At 49.4% G+C, this 19,613-nt stretch overlaps 1 protein-coding gene across 1 annotated transcript; it reads right to left on the bottom strand.

Annotated features, from left to right (window-relative positions):
• Positions 1 to 627: 627 nt before the first annotated feature.
• On the bottom strand, positions 628 to 18,955 carry ITM2C (integral membrane protein 2C). Its single transcript, XM_057429282.1, is given in 7 exon segments — positions 628 to 1,255; positions 2,590 to 2,740; positions 6,495 to 6,605; positions 6,904 to 7,092; positions 7,478 to 7,615; positions 18,675 to 18,913; positions 18,916 to 18,955. Coding segments are annotated over 7 exon segments (960 nt in total). The 3' UTR covers positions 628 to 1,163.
• Between the last annotated feature and the right edge of the window lie 658 nt (positions 18,956 to 19,613).

Genomic DNA, 19,613 nt, shown 5'->3' with positions numbered 1-19,613 from the left:
GACTACAGTAATCACTATGAAACCAGATGTCAGAGGTGACAAACAAGATTACACACATTGTTAAAAACACTGAATTAAAATAATCTGCTTCTGCACTTGCCAGTAACTCCCAGCTCTGCTGCTGACACCACTCTGTACGTAGGCATGGCACCCCATCCGCACACAGATGGGATCTCCAGAACTCTGGAAGACAGACACATGAACATAATCTTCCCAAGCAAGCAGAGCTGGCCAGGACAGACACAGGGCTGGAGTAAACCACCCGGTTCAACCCACAGCCATGGCCTATTGATGAGGTATTAGTGATGTGAGGAGCCTTGGCACCTCACATCAAAGATTCACCTCTTTTACGCAGGCAAAGTGACAGCAGATCTGGCCAGGATCCACAGCAGCTGCAACTGTGTATTAGAGACAGGGCAACCCAGCCTTGCACTTCACCTTCTGCTTTGTGGCTGAGGAGCAGGGACGTGCTGTGTCATTTGTGTTATTCCCAACCCACCTCCTTGCCCTGGCCTCCTGCCCACCCTGAACACCCATCAGGATACACTGTATTGCTCCATGAGTCACACTGAGCCATGATGTGCTCAGGAGACATAACACAGTGGCTGCTTTCAGTGTCTGAAACTCTGATTCTGGCTTGATGCAGAAGCCCTCCTTCTGCTACACTTTCTGAACCACACTGTCTGTAACATCACAACTATTCTTTTCTAAGTGCATCTGGTTATGTATTTCTGGTCAATACACCAGCACTAAAACAGTAGCCCTCCTCTTATGCATGCACCTTGCGTCCCAGTACCACAGCACCCTCAAAGCACTACATCAGCCTGAAATCCCTCAGCCTATTTCCAGCACTCCTATTTCTCAGGCATCCCTTCTACACCAAGCTTGCTTCCAAAACATTCCCATCCTGTGGTGTGAAAGAAGCTGCGTCTACTCCCAGGTTATCTTTAACCACTGTGTAAATTTAAGCCCAACAGACATCTCAGGTAGGTAGCGGGGAGAGAAGAGAATCCATTGTGATGGACCTGAGAGGTTAGAGCTGCACAAGCATGGGAGGGAGTAAAAAATGTAAGACAGATTACCATGTCTAAAGAGAGGACCAAGAGCATGTGTGTGCATGTGTGTGCAAGCAAGCCAAGGAAGGTTACATCTGGAGAGTGGCTTCATGACTTCCCACAGATAACAGTTTCAACCACAAAAGTGTTTTCAAAGTGACGAATGCGATGACAGTTTCCAGCCTCGCGTCGACTGATGCCTAGAAGTGATTGAAAGAGAGGAGAGGGGAAATTCAACCAATGGTAATCTGTAAGAGCTGCAGCGAGTGGGGAAAGGAAAGCAGATGAGGTGCGACTCCTGAACACTGAAATGCAGGAACACATCACATAGGAAAAGCAGCGTAATGTGGTCTTTGGAAGAACCACCACATTGTCTAAGCTGTGGGCTTGCAGTAAGAGCTGCCGTGAGCTGCCTGGAAACAGCTGGTTTCAGCTGACAACATCTCAGTGTTATCACAGAGACCAGAAAGCCTCATGAAACCAGAAGTCACAAGCTGGTACAGACCACAGCTCTGAATGCACCCAAGGAGGGCTTAAAATAGCCACTTCTCTGGCGGTTTGTATCCCTTCATGCACTAATCCTGCTATGGCCCCAGTCTCTCTGGGAAACCAGGAATGCTCCCCATGCCCTTAAACTGCAGGACCTCAACTCTGGGAAACCAGGAATGCTCCCCATGCCCTTAAACTGCAGGACCTCAACTCTTGGCACCTCTGCCTTCTTACAGCAACCCCACCAGTGGTGCCCTGCTGACCAACAGGACCATGCCCTGACACCATGAGTGCAGCAGCCAGCATGCCAGCAGCCCTGTGCAAAACTGTGCAGCTCCCACTGGGAAAGCAACCATGACCTACAGCTATGGAGACTTCTGCACCCTGCTGCTTCCCCAGAGACCCAAATCCAAACTGATTACAGGTGAGCCTTTAAGTACACCACTATCTAAACCCAAATATATACAAATACTGCACTCCTGATGCAAATATTTGCTGCAAATACTCCATCAAGGAGTGTTCTGCAGCAATATTACCATTTGCATGTAAGATACACATGGCTGATTTCCATGGAATCACTTCCAGGTAGTCCAATTTTCCCTCTTTACAACTTCTTCCATATTATTAGGAATTCAATTAATTAAAGGTAATTTGCAGATCTAATCTGCTCTGACTAGCTGCCACTGAAGCATGTCTTCATTACAGAAATTTTCCATACAGTTCCCACCAGCACTGCTATTAGTTCAGCCACATGAGCCCAGATGTAAAGGCCTTGCTGGCTCCTGCAACTATTACCTCAATACTTTTACTAGGATAGACAATAGAAACACACCAGCCAGCACTCATCTGCAGCAGCAGCATCCCAGGTTTGGGTTTAGATGAACCCTTTTGGAGGGAAGCACCTCCAAAGATCTCCTGTTTGCCTACACCCCCAGGGAAACCTCTCCTCTCACCACAAAGAGGCCAGCAGGGCTGTAACAGCAGCAATAACAACTGTGATGTTGGGGAAAGTGAGTTAGGACACTGAATATGGCAAGGCTCTTACGTCTCCTTGTGCTCCTCCGCTTCAGCCTGTAGGTCTCCTTGCCGCTGCAGAGGCGGTAGATGAAGGAGCCGAGCTGCTCCATGTCACTGACATGTTCGGTGGCGACCATCTCCTCCTGGATTATGTATGTCTGAGGCAGGTATGTCCCTTTCTGAAATGATACAGTTTCCACCAGAATAAAGCACAAATGGTGCCATCATCTCTTTGAACAGAACTGTCTCACGGAGTGCACAGGATAGACACACTGTTAAAAATCCATGTTTGATGGCTCAAACTCCACTTACCGAGTCCAGTTATCATGCTCCCTTCTCCTTGCAGTAAACTGTCCTGTGCTGCTAGCCCAGAGCACACAGAACTAATTAGATCCAAACAATGAAGGTTCGTTTAGGGGATGAAGCCAGTGTACTTTCAACCCTGTTATAAACTAACTCCAGTTTTAAAGGTGGGTGTGCAAATCTGTAACTCGGATCCCCCTCCTCTGGAGAGGGCTCTAAACTCAACCAGAATGCCAGGAACTGCACTGAAAATGTGCATTTTACATTTACTTCAAAAGGCAGAATCCAAAAGTGCCAGCCCTGCTCAGGTTCCAACAGTTGCCCAAGTTATCCACATCTCCCCCTCCTCGTCGCTTCATTCAGCACAGCCACAGTGATCTCCTGCTCCTATAGCCCACAGGAATGAAGACTAGAGATGAGCCATGGGCACAGCATTTAGAAACATTGCCCTGCATGGTCATGCTTAGTGCTCAGGAGACAGAGAGCTCTCAGCACACTTCCATCCCCCCAGGGGCATCATCCAGAGACTCCGGGGCAGTACAGGAAGGCAGCTCACACAGGGAGCAAGCTGAGGCAAAGCAGGACATGTGAGCTCCCTGCTGTTGGGGTGGAGGCCACTGTGAACACGACGGTGATGTGCAGAGTGTCTGACAGGGGACATGGCAGAAAGCCACCAAGGGCCAGAGAAAATGGGGCACCTGGGAGCATCCCAGGGATGGAGGCTGCCTCTTTCCCTGTAGGAAGGAAATCTGCTTGGCATTAAAGACTCTCTGTAAGCTGATTCCTGAGTGCCAGGCCATCTTACAGCTGTCTGGGCATCGGTAATCATGGAATCATAGAACGGTTTGGGTTGGAAGGGACCTTCAAAGATCATCTAATCCAACTCCCTGAAATGAGCAGGGACATCTTCAACTAGACCAGGCTGCCCAGAGCCACATCCAGCCTGGCCTTGAATGTCTCCAGGGATGGAGCATCCACCACCTCTCTGGGCAACCTGTGCCAGTGCTTTACCACCCTCAGTGTAAATAGTTTTTGTCTCACATCAAGCCTGAATTTCCCCTCTTTTACAGTTTAAACCTGTCACCCCTGTCCTGTTGCAAAAGGCCCTGCTAAAAAGTCTGTCTCCATAATAAGCAGCTGTGTTAGAAGTACAGCTTCAGCTGGGGGCCACTTCTGAGCACACTAGATGCTAACCAGACCACAAAGTAAATACTTCTGGTCCCTTTTGCTTAAGATGAGTCAAAGAAATGAAAGAAACAGCAAATCCTTGGGCAAATATAAATACAAGGGGAAAAGAAAGCAACAACAACACTATTTCAAATACTGCATCTTCAGTTTCCACCACAGGACTGGTTATCTCCATAGGGATGTACCTGGAAACACAGTCTTAACTTCATGCCGTGCTGCTGGTCTGCCATAGACTGCTGGATCAATAAAGCTCTCCTGTGCTGGAGGACCAGATGATTAGTGGAAGTTTGTCCTACACTAACACAACAGTTTTGCAAGAAAGTCAATTACTGATTCTTGGTGGAAGAGTGCAGGAGAGGGCATACGATATGTGCCAGTTACTGTTAACACGTTAACACCCAGGGCTGGGGCCCAGGACTGGCCACATCCTTGATCTGGTGAGACGGCTTAGAGAAAGACACAGGCACACAACCCATTTCTTGTTATTTTAGATTTAAATAGTTGTCGCAGCTGAAGTAGTCAGGAATCATCCCTCTATGGCAGCACTGTGCAACAAGGATGATACCTTCAATTCTCTGCTAAGAGTTTTAACAAAACTAAAGTTTTGAGCATCTTGCATCCTGCAAAAGGTGTGGATTGTCCATCACTTAAGTGGTTCATCTCCCACCTTCCTGGTGCTGCTCAGGGGAGCATCCCCCCATCTTTTTCTCTTCAATACTTATGCTGTTCACCAAACCAACATACCTATATGGAATAAAGCCTGCAAGAAGCAGTGGGGCTGCCATTTACAGGCAAAAAAATCAGACACAAGAGGCCTGGTAATGCATACATGGTGACAGCCACACTGCAAAGTGGCACCCTAGCATCATACTGCTCAGGGAAAAAGAAGCAATGGGGTTTCAGTGACTCCCTGCACTGCCACAGTCTGCTGGAGCAAGCCACTAATGTTCTTTGCGAAACTAAGATTTCGCCCTTAGAAACAGGACTGAAGCCACTTAAAATCTAGACTGTCAGCTGGAAATCAGTCTCATTCTTTAGGGACTTGACTGGATTCAGAGATGCAAAAAACCCCAAAGTCTCCGAGTCCAAGGACCAACGCAGCTCATCCAGAATCCAAATAGGAGCACTTGTGAGCAGTGGGGCAAATCATCAGGTGATGAATGTCCCTGCAGCAGGAAGAAATTTGCCCCCTCTGCCTGATACAGGCTACCCACAGGGCCCTGCCTGTGGATATGAAGATGACAGGCTAAGAGAGAGGGGAGGGACCTTGGGGCTGTACCCAACCTGGTCTTGAAATCCAAGGATTTCAAGGAGGCAGCACAACCTCCCTGGGCAACCTGTGCAACTGCTTCACTGACCTCATGGGAAGAAACTGTTTCTGAGCTCAAGACCAAGCTCAACACTTCAAACCTATGCCCCTAAGGTGCAATCCTGCCTTTCCCACTTCCCTCTGCCCCAGGGGCTGGTGACCTGCCCTGGACAGACACGAGTTGTAAGTAAATGCATGCTATACGCCAGCAGGATTCCCAGCACATTTGCCAGCTGGTCACAGTGCATGAAAGGACCGCTAGGAAACAAACTGGGAGCTGAACAAGGACTGGAGATCAGGCATCTCTCAGGGCACAACCTTTTGCCTCTGAACCTCTACAAAGTTCATCACGCTGCATGTAGCAGCAAGTGAGCAAAGAGAATTTAAGAAAGAGGGTCAGATTGTTGGTTTATTTCTTTTCCCCTTTACTTTCCTTTCTTTTTCTTTCTTTTCTCCTTTCCTTTCAAATAGACCCTCACAGAAGGGAGTAAAAGACCCAGGCTCAGTGCTTTGCTTTACCTGCAAAAGGCTGAGACAAACATGCACTTTCTGCAGTCTTGAAAGTCCTGTTTTGCTTTTTCCCCTGCTGCTAGGATTAAATAGCACTCTGTTAAAACAACTGCTTTCAGTCATGGGCTTCTGAACTGAATCGAACTGCTGGTACTAAACCCAGTTAATACCAGCTGTGAGGAAAACCACATGAGCCCAAGTGTGATGCTGTACCCAGCACAGCTTCCCCCCAAAAGGATGAAAGCTCAAGGCCTGGTACTCCCCAAGGGACACCAAGAGCTCTCCAAATGGCAAACCACAGCGGTAACCACAGCAAGAGTGAAAGGAGGGAATGTTTCTTTTTTCCTTTCTTTGATTCCTACAATCAGTGAAAACCAGAGGGAAGGAATCTGCTGCTCCTCCATGTCATCCTTGTCAGGTTGATCCGTCATGCCAGTATTAGCATGCTGTCTGTACATTCATATTTGAGCTAAACCCACTGAGGCCTTCACTCTACATGAAGTCTCAGCTCTGGCAGAGCCAAGGCTGTTTTAAAGCAGTTTTGACTCCCCATGGCCTTCCAAGCTGGCATCCAAAAACCAACTCCAGAAGAGCATGCAAAATCAGCAGGACTGCAACTGTACCTTCACGTTAACCAACAGCTCCCACAGGTTGCGAGGAGGCATCACAATAGTGGTGTTCAGCTCGATGACGTAGCATTTATCCAGCGTTATGTCATGATAAGCTGTCAGACCCTGCATTGCAAGCACAGAAATTAAGGAATTGAGCCCTTAGCAATGGAACGTGGCTGTGAAAATGGGTAAAAAGCGGGAATTCAGGGAAGTCGGGAAACTGCTTTGAAGGACAAACATATCCAAGGACCTCCCTACCCAGCAAGATGAGCAGGTTGGAAAACCTCAGAGAGGATCTTGGGAAGGCGGACAGCTCAGTAATAAGATCATCATAAACATACTGGACAACAGTGATAGCATGGCATGGTGCTGGTGCTCATCCCCATGCTACAACCCCCCAAAGGCACCAAGAGCTCCTTACTCGCTGGAAATCATGGATGATATCTGCAGGATCGCTCCCTCCAAAACGGGGCACTGGGATGTTGATTTGCTCGTAGTTCTCCTCAATATAGATCTTGACATCCTCGTGCAGCTCCAGCTGCCCTCTGAACGGTGAGTACAGCGAGTCTTCATAGAGGACGCCGCAGTGAAACACGCTCTCACGGGGCAGCTGTGGGGATAAGATCCAGGTTAGAGGAACGACACTCACAGATCCTGTTAGGGTGGTGAGGCACTGGAATAGGTTGCCCAGGGAGGTTGTGAATGCTCCATCCCTGGCAGTGTTCAAGACCAGGTTGGACGAGGCCTTGGGTGATATGGTTTAGTGTGAGATGTCCCTGTCCATGGCAGGGGGGTTGGAACTTGATGATCTTAAGGTCCTTTCCAACCCTAACGATTCTATGATCCTTAAGACATGCCTCTTCTGAAGTGCCTAGAGGCCTGGCTCCAGAGTTACCACAGGGCAAAGCAATAAATAGCAGCACCCCCACTTTCAAAGGTTGAAGCAGCTTGTCTGGCTGCTCCAGCTGAAGAGCCAGGAGTCTTTCCCAACTCACCTGGGTGATGAAGAAGTATCTGTACACATACATTGATGCAAAGACCAAGCCCAAGAGCAGCACGAGGAGCCCCATGGTCAGGTAGCACACTCCACTGAGTGATGACCTTCGGCCCTGCACCAGAGGTGCTGGCTCTTCCTGCAAGGTAAAAATGAGAGCATCAGTCAGATGTTGCTACAAGGGACCAGAAAGAACAACAAAGACTTTTTGTGGTATGTGACTGAAAGTGGTAGGCACCATCCCATAAAGTGACTTCAGATCTGACAGTATTCTGGCAAGAAGAAAACACTTCTTGCTCTTCCCCTCACTCCCCATATAAATATATATTTATATATATAAATATATATATGTACAAATTAAAGTGTGTGTATGAACATACACACATAAATGTATACTTTGCTTCCCACCAACTGCTCAGAACAAAGTCAAGCTTTGTTTCAGTGGGCAGTAAGGACAGACTGAAAAAAAGGAAATCAGGAACTAACAGTTCCAGCATTTATGTATTTATACTCAAAAATTCTTAAGGAAATGCGGCCATGATGGAATTCTTCGGCACAACATTTTTTTAGGTGAAGTTTTCATTGGAAATTTGAGGTGGAAATGACTCATCTCAGACAGAAACCTATCGGCCCTGCCGGGGTGAGCTTACCCAAACCTCTGTGTTAATGTCAGCTTCATTTTCAAGCAGATTCCTGCACACCTTCCAAGAATATGGTCAGAGCATCAAAAGAAAACATATCTGCCATCTTATAGTGCTCCACAACCCACACAGACAGTAACCACTTCACCCCATTACAGCCCTCAAAAAGGAGGGCAGCATAAAGGCAGATTTACCTCCTGGGGACCATTCATGCCAGCCTATGATGCTCCTGTTTTTACTACCAAAATAACCCTCTGAATGTTAAGCAGGAGGATGTAGGGCCTTTCAGAGGCAGATGAAAGAAGCTGGTGCAGAGATGCCCCAGTTTCCAAACAGAACAGCTGAAACCTGCCCTCAGCTGAGCAGGCAGACGGGGAAGAGAGGCACCAGGGAAGGCTTACGCTCTGCGATACATGATCTGATGTATTTGACTAGAAAGACACTCTGTCCATGGCTGGCCAGAGACCAGTATGAACTGGAGGAACAGATTTAAAAGCAAGAACAGCCTCTCATATCTAGGATGCACCATTTTGCAAAGAAAGAGATGTTTCTCTGGGGTACCACAGCCAAAACCCGCAGGGTGCTGCAGATGTATCTCCCCAAGTGGAGATGTCCCTGGTTCCCTGCCACCCCCCTTCCCCTTTCCCTGCCATGGAGCAGCAGTCCAGTCCCAGGCTTGGAGGCATCAGGTCGCTCCTTCCCAGAGGCTAGAGAACCCCAGCATCCCTGGGGATCGCCCCCAGCTCCATCGAGGCACAGAACAGGTTCCTGAAACACCTCTGCTACCTGCTCTGCTCCAACCAGCACAGACTGCTCCAGCTACAACCTTTTCTTCTCTAGGCACATTCAGACTGATAACTGCAAAGACTAAAAGACCAAATTGCTTTGGGAGAGCTACAACCGCAGCACACCTCCAGGAGAAATTAATCTATATTCATTTCTCCATCTCAGCTTTTGAAAGATCCGCAGCATCTCTATTCACCACCAGCCCCCTATACCGAAGGAACAGTGTAATCAGTTTGTTGCTGCTCCTCCAGCAAATAAAGGGATGAGCAAACTGAAAAATGCCACTTTTAAGTTCACTTCCAATCTTTCCCTTCTTCTCCTTCTGCAGATGAGGGGCAGGAACTGTGACAAGCCACAAAGAAAAGAAACAGCTAAATAAATCACATAACTAGAAGTTTAGAAGCTCTTTGACATGAACAGCCAGGACAGAGAAGTCATGCTACATGTCAAGGGTTTCACAGGAAAAGATTTCCCCAGGTACATGTCATTGGAGAAAGAGTACAGACAGTGGGGGTGAAGAGGAACATAAAGCTCTGCTGCTAACACTGAGGCAAGCCAAGGACAATAGCAAGACATGCCACCTCTCACCATTAAAGGAGATGAGTTTGGCTTCATACAAAGGATTCCTGGCTTTGGGAAAAATGCCTGAGTTCTGCATTTTGGGAAAGGGTGGGAGAAGCCAAGTGAAGAACAGGTTTGCCCTGAGGCAAGTTAGGAGACACCAGCAAAAAACAAAACCAAATCAAACCCCCATACACCAAACCCTCCCCTTCACTTCGGGCAGGAGGTGTTCTCAGTGCTGACAGCTTGTGGATGGAGCAGGGTACAACCTGCAGGTAACAGCGGGATAACAAATCTTCACCACGTTGGAACAACCACAGGCTGCTGTCCCACACATGGTGCAGCATGCCTCCTCCTACTGCAGGACCAGCACTGCTGTAGGAATATGGGTGCTTTAAACAACAGGAAATCCTTTGCAGCAGTCCCGCACAGCATCCTTGTCTCTAGACTGGAGAGACATGGATTTGACAGATGGACCACTTGGTGAATAAGGGACTGGCTGGATGGTTGCACGCAGAGGGTTGTGGTCAATGGCTCCATGTCCAAGCGGAGACCAATGACGAGTGGTGCTCCCCAGGGGTCAGCGCTGGGACCAGCACTGTTCAACATCTTTGCCAGTGACACGGACAGAGGGATCAGTGCACCCTCAGCAAGTTCGGCAATGACACCGAGCTGTGTGCTGCAGTCAGAATGCTGAAGGGAAGGGATGGGATCCAGAGGGACCCTGACATGCTTGAGAGGTGGCCAGTGCGAACCTCATGAAGTTCAACAAGGTCAAGCGCCGGGTTCTGTACATGGGTCAGGGCAATCCAAGCACAAACACAGGCTGGGCAGACACTGGTTTGAGAGCAGTCCTAGAGAGAAGGACTTGGAGCTGAGCAAACTCTCCTGGCTTCACAGTGCTGAGCCTTTGAACACACAAAACGAGCAGGAGCTGCTAGCAAGAACTATACCCAGTGACATGCTGCCTTTGATACTTCTCATGAATACAGTACAAGGTTATGAAAAATGCATTGGATTCTATCACTCTTTCATCAGCCATGTCCGGCTGAAGCTGACAGAAGTGAGGAAATTAAAGGTGTTGCGTCATGCCTTGTTCCCTCCTGAGACGCACATCACCTCTGCAGAGGTGGGATCAGCTCACACCCTGTTCCTGCTTCTTCAGCTTTGCAAACAGCTCTGAGTTCTCTAGAAACCACTTTTCCTGCATTTCTGAAACACACAGGTTTGAAATCTTCCATTTTAGGTGTAGCAGTGCCTGACAAACAAGGGACACGGTTCAGCAAGTGCCTAAATATACACCCCAACAGGGAAAGAAGCTTGGGGCGACTAAAAATAGGTGTGATTTTGACAACTGACAAGGAAGGAGAGAAATGCAATGCAAAGGAAATGCTCAGAGGGATGCTGTTTGGAGAGAAGCGCTATCTGAATGTCAGCAAGCAGGGGTGGCCAGCCAGCGTCTGAGACTGGAGAACTCGCCAAGCTAGAGCTCTGGAGAAGCAAAGTGAAAGACCACATATGGGGAGAGGCAGATGAAGGAAGACAAGAAGGGGGAGAGGAACAGAGGGAGATAAAACCACTGCAGCAATGCAACTCATCCTTCCATCTGCCAAAGCATTTCCTATGCTCCAAAAGAGACTCCTCTGGCAAATGAACAAAAAATGAGTCTTGTCCTTCAGAGCAGTTCTGCTTGGAGGGAGTGAAATGAGGAGAAATAGCATTGCCCTAGCAGAGAGTCATAGGGTCAGGGCTCAGCACCAGCAATGAGAGGCCTCTGAACGAGCCCTTTACCTGGAAGGAGAGTCACAGAATCAATGAGGTTGGAAAAGACCTTCAAGATCATCAAGTCCAACCGTTCCCCAGCACTGCCAAGGCCACCACTGCCCTGGGCAGTCTGTTCCAATGCCTGACCACCCTTTCAGGGAAGGAATTGTTCCTAGTATCCAACCTAAACCTCCCCAGCACAGCTTGAGGCTGTTTCCTCTTGTCCCATCCCTTGTTCCTTGGGAGCAGAGCCCCGCTGCCCCCTGCCTCCATCCTCCTGTCAGGCAGTTGTAGGGAGCAATAAGGTCCCCCCTGAGCCTTCTCTTCTCCAGACTGAACGCCCCAGGTCCCTCAGCTGTTCCCCATCACACTTGTGCTCCAGGCCCTACACCAGCTCCACTGCCCTTCTCTGGCACCACTCCAGCACCTCAATGTCTCTCTTGTAGTGAGGGGCCCAAAACTGAACACAGGATTCGAGGTGCGGCCTCACCAGTGCCCAGTACAAGGGCTCAATCACTGTCCTGGCCCTGCTGCTGCACTGGTGCTGATACAGGCCAGGATGCTGGTGCCCTTTTTGGCTGCCTGGCCAGAAGCAGCTCCATCAATCAGCATCCCCAGCTCCTTTTCCATGAGCAGTTTCCAGCTGCTCTTTCAGGCTGAATAGCTTCTAATGCTTCAGGTCTGAAAAGAAAATGATGTGCTGATGTGTGGAGCGGTAAGACACACACACACACACATATATAAATGTATGGCACATAGTTTCCAAGGCAACCAAAGTCCCTGCACACAGCACTCAGCAGTGCTTGTGCAGGGCATGCAGCAGCATTTCCACAGGGAACTCAACAGAATGGCTCTGGACTCGAGGATGCCTGGAAGGCTGTAATTAAGAGACTATCACAGGGAAGGCAAAAAGGTTGCAACAAATGAATCTAATCACATCTTTACACAATGCCACAGCACGTGACTACCAACAAAGTCACTGCGCAGCACTGGATATTAGAGGATCAAAGCCAACCACTGGCTAATTAAAACCCAGCATTGCTGCTCTATGACAAAGAGCAACACTCAGCAGGATGTTACAAATGCACCCTAACGTGGGAGCTCCTGAGTGCTCAGTGATCATACTTTCCTTCTCCTTCACCAGCAAGAGAGATGTAACCCCCCTCTCTTCTGTTTTTTCCATCCCTTTCTGGACTAAGGGGCTGGTTCTTCTCCCTCTTCAACAGGAGCTGCAGCAGCTCCACCACCACAGCTAAAAGGCTCCAATTTACGTGGGCAGACCTCACCTGGGAAAGGGAAGGAGCAAGCACAGCAAAGTGAAGGCCAGGGTTGGATTTTGGAAACCCTGAAGTGGGAGGTGGCATTAAAAGAATAGGAATTCTCCCCAGGAGAATGAAGGTTAAGCTTCAACACTGGGTCTCAAAACCTATCCAGAGGCAGCTAGATCTATCTAAGTCTATCTAAAAGGCAGCTCAAGTAAGACTGAAGGAGAGCAGCTGCCCTGGGAATAAGGGAAGCTCTTAAATCAAAGGTTAGGCAAAGATGGAAAGAGACTTGATTCAAAGGTAAAGACATACGCAGGTGGGCAGACACTTGACTCTTTAACCAATGCCAGAAGCATTCAAGAACATTGAGAAACTGAGGCAAGGCAACGCCAACAGCTTTCAGCTTGTTGTTGGTGTAGCCGAGTCTTCCTTCTCCTCCCTGAAGTGAAAATGCTACCAGTTGCATACCATGCTAAGCAGACTGCACAAAAGCAGCCTGCTTGCTTCCACCTTGATGTGTGGCTTTGTAAGAAGCAAACCAAAAGCCTGACTGCTCACTAAAGTGATGAGCATGGCATGACAGCCATGGCTGTGGCACGACAGCGGGACCACGTGCTTGGGAAGGAGCTGCGGAGATCGCCCTTCCAACAGCCATACACTCACCTCTCCCCAGGCTGAAATCAGGCAATTGCTCCATGATCAGATAATTTTGGGGTCAAACAAATGTACAGTTTAGAACTACAGCACCCATCTCTGAGCTCCTACAGTCAGGCAGGTGGAGATGGCCAAGAGCAAACTGGATGTCACCAAGGGCAAGCCAAGCACTGCTAATCTGGCTGTGGCCAGTTAGGCCATCACTGTCCCACCTCACTCTTCCTCTAGAGGTAACTGATTCCCAAAAGGGCAGTAGAAAGGAGGACACAGCCATGGCCAAGATGCTTAGGAGCTGGAACAGCCAATGTACTGCCTTCTGCTGGCTCTGCAGATGAGAGGGGGCATTGAGCTGTAAACCTGTACTGTCTGCTCTGAACAGAGGGGTCAGAGTCCAGCATTTACTGGAGTTCAAGCTGAAGCACGTAACAAGGAACCAGATTTCAGGTTACAACATTTTCCTCTTAGCTGAAAATCAGGATTCCACAGTGTCACACCAGAGGATGAAGTCACTGCTCCCTTTCAGAACACTGACAGCAGTTATCTCTTCTCCCAGTAGCAGCGTAGGAAAACCCTGACAGTCAGTCCTACACTCAGAGATTCACCACAAAGAAATGGTGTCTAGTTTAACAGCAGCAAGAGAGAGGAGGCAGATTTACCCTTCTCAGCCCTATTGTTCAAACTGACTTCAATGGTAGTGGATGGCAGCAAGGAAAAACAACTCTGCAAAGCAAAAAACCCAAACCCCTCAACACAGCTTCTCCCTCAAGCGGTAACAGTGGTGTTAAAAACAAAACAAGACATGCTTAGGTTCCCACACGTTGCCTGGAAGAAAATACCCATCCAGAAGTGAAAATGCCTTTTCCCTCTCCTGTAAACCCATTAATGAGCAAAGACACGTTAGCGCAAAAGCAAGAATTGCACAACTGTGGACAAGGACAATGCATTCTCCAGCATGTTCCATCTTCACAGACCTGGAAGCACTGCTCCCCTCTTCTGAGCAGCCACCAGGAGGTGGCTCATCTCTTCTCCCATGTACAAGGGATAGGATGAAAGGAAAACAGCCTCAAGCTGTGCCAGCAGAGGTTTAGACTGGATATTAGGAACAATTCCTTCCCCAAAGGGTGCACAGGCATTGGTACAAGCTGCCCACGGCAGTGCTGGAGTCACTGTCCCTGGAAGTGTTCACACACCGTGTAGATGAGGCCCTTAGTGATACGGGTTAGTGGTGGCCTTGGCAGTGCTGGGGAATGGTTGGACTTGATCTTAAAGGTCTTTTCCAATTTCATACATCCTGTGATTCTATGATTCGCACACAACACCTGCCAGGCCACCCCTTCCCAAACAGCCACATGAGCAGCATGGTGCAATGACAGAGTGAAAACCAGCCTCCTGCTTACTGCTCCACAGCATGAGGCTTCTTACAGCAGAGCAAGGAGGTCCTGTCCTGCTGACGGTACCTACAGCGCTACAATATTAACACATGAGCAAAGCTCCCACCCCATACTTGCATTTAGTTCATTTTTGCCCATTACAACTGCTTTGGTTTCTCAGTTTTCTGCATTTTGCCAAAGAAACTGCTGCACCAAAAGCAGGTAACAGCAACAGGTTCTTAACCGTCTGAAGAGCTCCTATGTGCAACACGGCACTGGCTTCAGCTCTCCTCCAGCTTTGGGAGAATGCACACCTCTAGACAGACATTCCAAGGTTCTCAGTCTGCAGCTCTTAAGTCCACATCCATCTCTTGGGTGAAAGAGATCTCTGTGTTTCCAAATTCAGTTGCATTTATAACATTTCTGCTAGAAATAGTCATTCCCTCTCCTAATCCCCCACCAGTTTTAGCCAGATCCTTTGTCATGCTCAGCTGGAATATCAAATATTCACATCCAGAGACTGGTAAGATGACTCAAGTCTAGTATTTCACTACCATAAGGGTCTGGGGACGTTTTTTCCCCATTCAGCCCTTTTCCTAGACGATGGAGAACCAAGTAACAGTGACAACGCTTCTTTTTAAGCTGACGACTCCAGACAAGACACAAAAAGAAGTCATCACTTCAGCCTGTGTGGATATGGGAAGGCTGGGCAAATGCCAGGAATAGCCTTTGGTTACAGGAGGCAGTTCTATTAATTATTTGTCCTACTTAGATCCCTAAATCAAGACATGGTGAAAATACCCACAGCTCAGCAGCATTAAGCCTGGACTCAAGCCTGGAAACCTATCAATGAGCACAATCAATTCCTGCTGCTGCCAGCTGTTTTTCTCTCTCTCTGGATTTACAGCTTGCTTTGAGAACAAGCCTGTTTAAAAGGCTTTTCCTCACATCCCCTTCCCTCACCATCTGCTATAACCTCACAGCATCCTGCAAAGAAGTCACTCACAAAACCCAGCACTGCATTGATTGGCACAGCAGCTTCCACCAAGCTGCATGGCCACTGCTCCTCCACCTGCCCCATGTGCTGCAGCCCAACTCTGAGCGTCACTGCATTGGTAATTCCAGGATAGAGAAACACAGAATCGCAGACTGGTTTGGGTTGGAAGGGACCTCAAGGCGCATTCAGTTCCAAACCCCTGCCACAGGCAGGGACACCTTGCACTAGAGCAGGTTGCTCCAAGCCCTGTCCAACCTGGCCTTGAACACTGCCAGGGATGGAGCATTCACAACTTCCATGGCAGAGCCTTTGGCCAGGGCAGCTGAGCAGGCAGTCTCCACTACATACACAGTGAGAGGGATGAGAGGCACCCCTTCCCTCCAATATTTAGCATTTGCAGCTGGTGAAGATGATTTCAATAAAACCCCTTCTTCTCAGGGTCTTGCACTGTCTCTGCAGAGTAACTGGCTACAAGTGATAGAGGGGTTTACAAGGAATCAACCAAAAATCCCCCAACCCACATTTTGACTGGAGAGCTCCAGCCATCAGCTTTACTCAGTTCCTCTGGATTTCAACTTCCATCACAAAGGAGCTTATTTAACTCCTCAAACAAGGAGTTAAAGACATAGTGTATGTGTTTATTTCCATTTCAGGCTCTAACTCATGAGGTTCAATTAAAACTCACTCAATACTATTTTGCATCTGAGAAAGTATTTTCAAAAGATTATTTTACTGACTGCATAACCTCAAACTGCCTCCTGCTCGAGGCTGCTGCCTCCTCCTCGAGGCTGCTGCCTCCTCCCAGCTCTCACTAATGACAGCAAGACTGTTGCTTTTATAAGCCCTTAAAATGTTGCAATTGCCTCAAAATCACATGAATTTTCTGAGTGAAAATTGCATATTCCTGTTGATTCAAACTGAGCTGCACCAGGGAGAAAGCATGTGAGCTTGCTGTCAGGACTCCTCACCTACTGCTTCTCAGGACACATTAGCATCACAGACATCTTCTTGCCTGCCATATCTTTGCATTCGTGGAGCACCTGCCAAAATTCACAGGCTGCGGAAGCCGGCACTGAATCATTTCCCAGCTCTGGCTCCTATCACTGGGATTGAAGTTGTGAGATCAAAGAGAAAAGGAATGCAGAGCATCTTGTTTGCATGTCACCAATGCCATTTTGCTGCAAGGCAGCTAGGGAAAGACACACATGAACAGAATTATTGGCAGCAGGAGAAAGAGCATGACAGGAAAGCCTGCCTATGGAAATGCTAAACCCACAAGGTGGGTATTTAACAAAGCTTGTACTTGGTCCAGCCAAGTACAAACTACACCAAAGACCCCAGTGTCACAGATATACCCTGAAAAACAGCATCAGGAAAGGCCACCCTCTTGTCAGTGGATGTGCTGCTCTCTGGACACCCTCATGCTGCACTGACCCACCAGAACCTGCTCCTGCCATGGGCCTTACCCTGATTTTCTTACATGTTTGTCCACTGGAATTAAGAGACTATTGAAGAGTCTTTATTCTAAATTCATGCTTTTAAGTACCTTTCTAGTTCACATGGGCTTGCAAGAACAACACTGTGCCCTCCAGAAGTCAGAAAACAGCCCAAGGCAACGTAAAGAACCCAAAATGTCTTATTTACTACCTAATCCAACTAAATTCCTTTGACAGAACAACTGACTCCTCAGCTGCAGAAAGCTGGTTTTATGGCAGCACGAGCTGGAAGCCCACTGTGACAGTCAACTTTCATGGTCAGGCATCAAAGGCAGCAAGAAACCTACCATCTTCTTGTGTTTGTTATTAGGAAAGATGAAGCCTGGGAGTCACTGAGAAGTCACAGTTGGCCACACTCCCCCATTACAGGTTTCTACACAGCTCCCAGCCCTTCAATTAACAGATGCAACCATGACAGAATGAGCACATTCGGACACCAACAGCACAGCCGAGAGCTGCAAGCACATCTGTGCGTGATGTGAGAGATCATTCCAGTGTAAGCAACTCCCTGCAGAACTGAGCCATCTCCTGAAGCACCTCCTGTCGATCAGCTCTCCAGGGCCAGGGATGCTTTGCACGGCTGCAGGAATGGAGCAAAACCAGAGCTCCCATTTCTTGAGGCAAGGAGGTATTAGGGCTCTGTAAATGATCAACCTTCACGCACAGTCCAAAGCACTCATGAGGAATACAGCAATGCCATGTATGTCTCCTGCTCTGATACAGGAGCATGCTAACAAGGCAGACTTGATGCTGTGGGTCGCTCTCACCTCTCTGGACAATACCGTCCCCTCTATGCGGTCTGGTGCCTACCCCAGTGCGTCCACCCTCACAGAAGGGTGCAAGCTGGGGGTTCTCTAGCACAAGGGACTTTAGGCGCACTCAACTCCTGGCCAAGCACAACAGTGCCCATTCCACCCTTTCACTCTTCGAGCACCATCTGTACCACCACCACAGGTATGTGCCCAGCGCCGTCTGGCAGTGCCTGCCCATGACTCACACAGGCTGGAATGGACTCGACATAACTCTGCCCAAGGCCCCAGCTGTGCTCTGCATCCGCCTTCATTCAGCATTTATCCGATCCAGCATTTTCATTCCCCTTGCACCCAGCAGGACCTGATCTCCTCATACCCATCACTTGAACCCATGAGAGCAATTCAATTTCAGCATCTCAACCCCTATGTTGGAAACTGCAAAGCATCTAGAGAGCTGCCTGTGTTGCTATCCCCTCACTTCCCATCTTGCTCCAGCACCAGCCGCTTTGCTTCTCTCGCCTCTCCCTCCATGCCAACCCTAAGCCTTCAAGAGCTGTTAGAAAGTGAAACCTACCCACATACGATCAATCCCAAATCACATCCACCCAAACCACCTAGACGAAAGGGATTAGTTCTGATGCCACTTCCCCATTTACTCCAGTGCCCAAGGCAACCGCTCCCGGCAATGGTGGCACTGCCCAGCCCCATCCCTCCCTCCTTCAAGCTCCGGATGCCCGCGCAGCCCCGAGGATACGATCTAACGTCCATACAACCGGACACCTTCACTTCCCCCAGCAGCAGCGGGTGCGAGCAGATCCCGACCCCCCGCACACCCCTTCCAGCTCGGCTGAGCGGAATAAAGGGGGAAAACCCGTCGCAAAGAGGGTCGGGGCCCGCCCGCCCCGCACTCACGGCGCCCGCCGCCCCATCTCCCCCCGCCGCCTTTTCCTTCTCCGGCTTGAGCGCTGCCGGCGGCTGCTGCACGCCGATCTTCACCATGGCCCCGCTCCGCCGCCGACCGCGCCGCCGGCACCAGCACCGGCACCGCCCCGGGGAGGAGCCGCCGCCGGCACCGGGGAGGGGGCTCGGGCTGTGCAGCCACCGGGGTGCCCGAGCGCACCGCCCGAGGCTCCGGCGGTTGAACCTGTCTGTAGGGACCTGCAAGCCAGCGGCACCCACGGCTGCTGCCCCATCGCAGCCCCAGGCGGTGCGCTCCCCCTCTGCCAGGCACCACCGGCTCTTGCGGTGACAGCTTCGGGCTGCAGCTCTCAGCCCCACCGCAAGGTTAAGAGATGGGGGGTGCAGCCCCGGGGAGCCCTAGGTGTTTGTGGTGTGAAGCCTGCAGTTCTGCAAATGGCACTGCTGAAATGGGGTCAGCAAATCACAGATCAACCAGGTTGGAAAAGACCTTTAACGGCTGGACCATAAAGTCCAACAACCATTCCCCAGCACTGCCAAGGCCATCATTAACCCATGTCACTGAGGGCCTCGTCTACACGGGTTTCGAGCAATGGAAAAAACCAAACAGAACAAGCCACAGTCTTAAAGAAAACGAAGCAACTCACCAGGCCTGAGGACGCATCAGCCTGGAGCAGATGCACACTGGGAGCAAAGGTTACCATGGGAAACCTGCCATTTGATTCAAGGCCTGGGACCTGAATCCATGGAAGAACCGAGAAGGTTCAGGTGGTCTCTCCTCCAGGATCAGCGCTAGGCAGCAGAACAGATGGACTACCTTCACCACAGGGACAATGATCTAGAAAAGCCCTTCCTGACAGAAGAAGGGTATGATATGCACAAGAGAACTGGGGTGGTTGCTTTTGTGCCACTAAATGCTGGTTGGGGAGGAGA

Source organism: Pezoporus wallicus, unplaced genomic scaffold (assembly GCF_028554395.1).
Source record: "Pezoporus wallicus isolate ANWC-B61680 ecotype Strahan unplaced genomic scaffold, APGP_CSIRO_Pwel_v1 contig_593, whole genome shotgun sequence".
In the NCBI taxonomy this organism is placed as follows: domain Eukaryota; kingdom Metazoa; phylum Chordata; class Aves; order Psittaciformes; family Psittacidae; genus Pezoporus; species Pezoporus wallicus.
The sequence above is the reverse complement of the archived record's forward strand: the minus strand, read 5'-3'. Positions and strand labels throughout refer to the sequence as shown.